General features: G+C 38.0%; 1 protein-coding gene across 1 annotated transcript; it reads right to left on the bottom strand.

Annotated features, from left to right (window-relative positions):
* Nucleotides 1-2112: 2112 nt before the first annotated feature.
* On the bottom strand, nucleotides 2113-5541 carry rrs1 (ribosome biogenesis regulator 1 homolog). The gene has a single exon (XM_053612071.1). The coding sequence runs from the start codon at nucleotides 5421-5423 to the stop codon at nucleotides 4377-4379; it is 1047 nt and encodes a 348-aa protein (XP_053468046.1). The 5' UTR covers nucleotides 5424-5541; the 3' UTR covers nucleotides 2113-4376.
* Between the last annotated feature and the right edge of the window lie 1307 nt (nucleotides 5542-6848).

The following is a 6848-nucleotide window of genomic DNA, read 5'->3' as shown; positions in this document are numbered from 1 at the left end:
TAAGTGTATAACAGGACACTAAAATAAATCATTATTAAAACAAATGTTTAATCCTATAAATGCTATTTTGCTATTGGGCTTGAATGTTTGGCTCAAATTACCTTCATGTACACGGTGTGTGTTATGACTCAGCTCAATGACAAGTAGCCCCACTGTCCGTTCTGCAGCTGCCCAAACCACCTTGATTCGTCCTGTTTGGAAAAAACTTGGAGGATATCACCATGAGTGAGTTCCACTTCCCCTGGCCACTGAGGGACATAACTGTGTGCTACCACCACCTAGTGGATACATAGCATTTAACGAAACGTTCAAGTGAACATGCAATTTCAAACCATTAAGCACTAGAACTCTGGCCTAGCACCATGTCTACACCTTTTCCTTATTGAATATACCAGGATCTATATATATATAAACGCCCTCACTGAAAGGTCCTTAATGTTGCAAATAATTAATTAATAAAAAGTATTCTAGATTGTATTCGTGTCTCATCTTTTGTATCTGAGCGACTGTCATATTGTCAACAATGTACTTAATATTAGCTAAATCTGTCAAAATATAACACTATTATAATAATATAACATTAACCAACGTAAATGTGAGAATTCATCACCACTAATCATTTGCTTATCATGCAGAATGAATTCAAAGACAGGGAGAGTGAGCTCATATGTATAGTAACTCTGTCTAATTAAATTGTATACACAATTAAGTCCTGAAAAAAAGTCTTGTAAATTTAGGGATGGGAAAAATTTCATCCAAAAACCAGAAAATCAGGAATAATTTTTGGCCAAGAGGAGCAAATCATTTTTTTGAGTTCAGGAAGGCTTAAAGAAATGGCACCAGGACAATCAATGGAGAAGATAAGCTGTTTTAAAGACTTCAAATTTCTGGGTTAAAGCCGTAACCTATATCACTCGTACGGTTAACAACCACCTATTACACTATTCACACTAGTACAAACTGCAAACAAACAATAGTCGAGTAAAGACAGTACAAACACAAAATAAAATTTGATCTCACATGTTAAATTAAAAATCAATAAAGCAATATAGACAATAAGTGATATTAAGTGGCTTAGTGGTTAGCATGTTTGCCTCACACCTCTAGGGTTGAGGGTTTGATTCCCGTTGTAGCCCTGTGTGTGCGGAGTTTGCTTGTTCTCCCTGCACTTCAGTGGTTTCCTCCGGGTACTCCGGTTTCCTCCCCCAGTCCAAAGACATACACTGTAGACTGATTGGCATTTCCAAAAAAGTGTCCGTATAGTGTATCAATGTGTGTGTGATTGTGCCCTGCGATAGATTGGCACCCCGTCCAGGGTGTACCCCGCCTTGTGCCCGATGCCCCCTGTGATGGGCTCAGGTTCCCTGCGACCTAGCAAGGATAAGCAGTATATAAAATGGAAGGATGTCTGGTTTATTTTTATCTTTTACTAGGAAATACTTTATAGATTTGACCATATACTATAAGATATTTTCACTTGCTATGTGAAAGTTAAGTATGATAAGCTAAGTGATCATTTTCCTCATGATTTACAATCCTGACCCTGGGGTCCCTCTAAACTTTGTATTTGAGTGTTTTCTTGCTGTAACACAGCTGACTCACTTCACTGACACATTACCAAGCCTATATGATTAAATGTAAAATCTCCTGATGAAATATAGTAATGCACAGAAATTCTGACCACATGGATTTAGGAGTAAAAATTTTTTTTTTTTTTTAAAAAAACATGTCATATAAACATGGCTGTAAAATTTATTTTAAAAGTGGGATTTCATGTGGGAACCTTGTTGTGATTGGGCCTATTATATGATACTATTTATTTCTTTTAATCATTGTAAAAATGCAATATTCTTCAAATGAACCCCTCCCAGTGCTAATATCTCTTTGACCTTCGCCCTTTCTCCGTCTGGCTCAGTGCACATTTGAGATCCTCAGAGACTGCTGTCAACTCAGTGAGTCTGATTGATTTTGATTGTGAGCGTCCCTGTATATTCCTGTCCTCCGAGGTACAATGGTAATGTTTTGATTGTTTTTACAGCAGTCAACAGATGGTTAGCCCCCACCCCCCTCCCCCCTCCCCTAAGCACTTGTGTGAGCGGTCAAACAACATCCATCAACTAAACGAAGAATGGATTTATGCTGTCATTTAGAAAGACCCAGCAGCTCCAGAGGATTCATGTGGACATGTGTTTATAAACGGGCAAATAATTAGCATTAACACAGGCAAATTAAAATCTGTCTGAGTAATTAATTACTTAGTGAGTAAAGATTCATTTTCTCTGCTACAGTATTTCAGACAGCTTTCTCCATTCCAACTGGGATGAATAAGTATTTAGGAGACATTTTCTACTTAAGATGTCAAAGAGAAATATAAACAATTTTTAAAGATATACATCATGTTACAAAAATTAAAGCAAAAAAAAAAAACCCAAAACATTATAATCAAATATCAAAGTAAACAATCTGAGGATTTTGCTAACTAAACAGTGTAGCTGAAATATTTTTAAATTAATAATTATTTAATAACATTTATTTTATTTAATAAAAAAGCATTTAATGTGGAAAAAAGAGAAAAGTATGAATATATAGTGATAATCAATATATCACCAATGTTACAGCATTAGATGCAATACCACAAAATAACCACAAGGGGGAACCAGAGCCATATATTATTTACTTGATTGTTTTTATTTTTATTTAAACGTTCCACTTCTACTAAATCTTTATCCAATCGGGTTATAAATTATAAATCAGATTATATTATGTTATTACGTCTAGCAAAGAACATAGAATACTTTTTATAAGGTATTTTTATTTATTTATTTCCAAAAATATCCAGTTCAGTGAAAACAAAATGTAAAATTGAGATACTAAAAGTGATGATGAATGACAGTTAATTGTTAAGGTGCTGTGTCAAACTGTTGTAATTAGATGGAACCGTGTGGCCTGGTATAAAGCAGTCCCAATAGACACGATGTTGATAAGAGTTATATTTATTGAAAAACATTTGTGAAAAGCAAAATCAGTGTTCACAGACATGGCAGAATCTGAGGCACCAACAGCGAACAGTCCTCCGGTTTTCTCATGCCGGATAACAATTACAAGTATGACACATAAAACAGTTTAATATGCATCTCGAGTAATTATAGAAACAAAAATATATTTGAGATTTCCAATAACACTGTAAAAAAGAAAAAAAAAAAAAGAAGAAAAAGTAAATCTTTTCAGATTTTCATTTCAGACAACTGGTCAATAGGGCTGGAAGATATCAATATTGTAATATGTTAATATTAAAATGAACCTTTCCTGAGAGTGAGAATGTCAGCGCTTTTAAAACACCATTTTACTGGCAGAGAAATATTTCACCTTTTTAATTAGTTACCAACTCTCACAATTTTTCTGTTATCTTTACGTAAACACTAAAAGCCACTACAGCAACAATGCTTTTTTTGGGTTCTTTGTTAGCAAAGCTAAATATTGTAAGACATACACGAGTATTGTGATGGCACCTTCAAGTAACTATTTTTGCCATATCACTCATCCCTACATGACGAGGCACTTCGAGTCATGTCATGAGAAGTAATGCACATCCAATATCCCAGAATCTTAATCAATAAACTCAACTTTTCAGGCAGTGATGCACAGTTGTTTAAGAAGAGGATCAACCATGCAGAAAACTTCCTACATCTGGTTTTAAAATCCAGATGCTGTTAAAGGTCTGGCCAATAATAAATTAGCATTAAATTATACAGGACAGGATTGCAATATTTTGGTTCCAGTCCAATTTTTTTTTTTTTATTATTTTGTTCCAGCTTCAACTACACCAGAGCAAAAAAAAAAAAAAATTCCACAATATCATTATATTTGAAGTTGTTCTCATGATTTGATATACATTACAGTCTTTCCAAATGCTATGATTTGCTAACAAACGGTCAGACAAAGGCATTTTTTCCCCATTCAAAAAACAAGAAAAAAACAATTATTACTGGTTATTCTCTTAGAACTGCAGACAACACCCACAAAATTCTCCCCAAGTGTTATTGCAATATCATCATCATCATCATCATCATCATCATATCGGTGTGCACATGCTCAGAAATAAAGGCATCAAACTGAGCCTTTCCATCAGAGGGATATCTTTTGTACCTTTAGTATGCATGCTTTACCTTTACAAAAAACCCCAAAAGGGAACATAATGTATCCTTAAGGACCACTGATGCACCTTTCCAAGTAAAATGTACATATTAATGGTACTAAAGATGTATACTTGAGAGCACCCTAGTGACAAGGAATGCTCATGCTCATGAACAGGCTCAGGTGTGTGTGAGGTTCAAAATAGAAAGTCCCAGATGTCACTACAGCTTTAGAAGTTTATTTTAACGTTTGCCCTGTCTCATTGCAGGTTTTCGTCCTTTGCCTTTGGAAGGTCCTCCTTTCCCTTTCCCCTTTCCTTTCCCACTCTGAGCGCTTCGCCTCCCTTTTCCAGGTGCAGTCCCTCTCCGTCCCTTCTTCCCCCTCCTCCTTTCTGAAGCTTCACTGTCTTCCTCCCTCATCTGCTTATTCACCGCTTTGGTGATGTCCAGGCGAGGACTCTTGCTCTCCATCAACTTGAGCATCTCCAGTTGCTTCTGCTTCTCTCCGGCGAAGTCACCGATCAGAGGCTGGAACTGTCTCTTCTTGCCTGTGTTTCTCTGGGGTTTCTCTTTAGGAAGTCGCTCCTGGAACTTCCCCACTGAAGCTGTGGAGCTTTTGGCCACATGCACAGCTTTGACCAGCTCTGCTTTGGACTGCTGGGCGCTTGGAGCGAGTCCCACACCGGGCACTTCCAACTTCTGCGCTCTGGCGATGTTCTTCAGGCGGTTAAACTCGTTCTTGGCCACTCGCTCTTTCTTGGCCTGGTTCCTTTTGGCGAACAGGTCCTCATTTGGATCCGCGTTTTCGGGCACCTCTATCAGCCATTCCTTCGTGTCATCTTTGGCTCGTTTATAGCCCCAACGCCTTTTCCACTCCTTGTGCACTTCATCCCACACCAGATTGGTCTTCTTTTTCTTCTGGATACCTTTGAGTTTGGCGAACTGCTCCCATTTGGTCGGAGGTCTCGGCTTGGGAGCGGGTTTTTCTCGGGGTAACTTGGTGACTGGATCCGGCAGCTTGACCACGATCACCTCCTCTACTTTCTCGCTTGGATGTTTCCAGATCTCATTAATGAGGAGTTGAGTGTTATCCCGGGCCAGTGAGCGGAAAAACTCGTCTTTATTTTGCTGTTTAAACTCCCGAGTGTTTATCGAGTTCTTGTCGAACGCCAGCAAGTTTCCGATATCAAACTCGAGGTCTAATTCTTTATGTACCATGATATTTTTCAGCCTTTCTGCCTCGTCTTTTTCGGCTTCAGCGAGCACGTCTTCTATACGGCACGCCGCCATCTTGAATACAAGATTCCCACGTGCGCTTCTTCTTTTAACTTGAGGCGGTTGACGGCCATCTGAAAGGTTTATTGTTGCCCCCTGCTGGACTACAGTGCAAATGTCATTTTTTAAAAAAAGATATCTTCAAAACCATGTTTGTCTTGAAGAAAAAAAACCCTCTACTCCCCATAAAATTAAACTTCTCGATTTCTTAAAAAAAAAGTTTAAACTTGAGTCTAATATTGATTGCATTGCAATAATCCATTCTCTACCATTCTCCATTACTCGACACTCATTACCTCTCCCTGTATTGTCCTTCATTATCCTTTGTAGTGCTAGATTTGATATATTTTTTTTATTTGTAACCTAATTCTCTCATATGGTGGTCAGGTGTCCACATACTTTTGGCCATACAGTGTATCTGGTGCATTTCTGACTTTAACCGCTAGGTGGGGGTGCTGGATAATTTTTACACCTAACATGCTTGGGGCAGTCAAAGGATTTGGATATCAGAATAATAGTTTCGCTTACTTTAAGGAAAACTAAATACTATTACATTCTCATCATCTTTATAGCAACAAATCGATACTGAGCAATAGATTTAGACATTTATCTATTTAAAAATAAATGAATTTGGGGTCTACAGGCCTATAGGCTAATTGAGAAACTCACAATGACAACATGCTAAAAAATATTAAATGGATTTAATGGGAAAGTGAATTATAGAACAAGGAACACCCCTTTCACCCAAAACAATGAAGGACTGTAGTGTTTTTCGAGCCTTTGAATCATTAAAGACCCATGTATGGACAGAATGCTTGCATTTTTTTTAAACTCCTGAATGGACAGGAAGCTTGTGCACTAGTCTATCACCCGTCTTCCTCGTTAAAAAACAGCCCTACTCCTACATTTCAGGTCTAGGCCTAATTATTTCAGTCCCAGCCAGACACTTTGAAGCCTCGCCCCCGTCCCTGGGGAGCTCACACAGAGGGAGATGGACGTTTTGTGAACTTGGTGGTAGAAGGAAGCAGATCCTCCTTTGTTTCTCTGCAAGCTCCCTCCTCTCTTCTACCTCATTAGTATGGGGTCCATTTTCTTCTCTAACTAGAATAGTGAACCTTTTGACTGGTTTCTCCCCATAGAGTCAGAGGGCAACAGTAAGTTCTGCTGAATATAAATTTCCACTGATTTTAAATGATTAGAGTTGCAAGGTTCCTAATTGTCCCTGTCCAAAAGACAGCGTAGTGCAATGCTGTACCTCAAACTGGTAATCAGAATGTGGCATAATCAAAGTCAATGAAGGGTTTAGAGAGAAGAATTTCTTCCCGATTTGTAGATATGAATGCTGGATTGGAATTAAACCTGCATTTTGAGGTAGTTGTACATTATATCAAATCGTTCATAAACCTGAAGAGGTTTGTGTATCTTGATTTCCATGTGTGT

The sequence above is a fragment of the Ictalurus furcatus genome, chromosome 23 (assembly GCF_023375685.1).
Source record: "Ictalurus furcatus strain D&B chromosome 23, Billie_1.0, whole genome shotgun sequence".
Classification (NCBI taxonomy): domain Eukaryota; kingdom Metazoa; phylum Chordata; class Actinopteri; order Siluriformes; family Ictaluridae; genus Ictalurus; species Ictalurus furcatus.
Note: the sequence above shows the minus strand (reverse complement) of the source record. Positions and strands in the feature narration are given on the sequence as shown.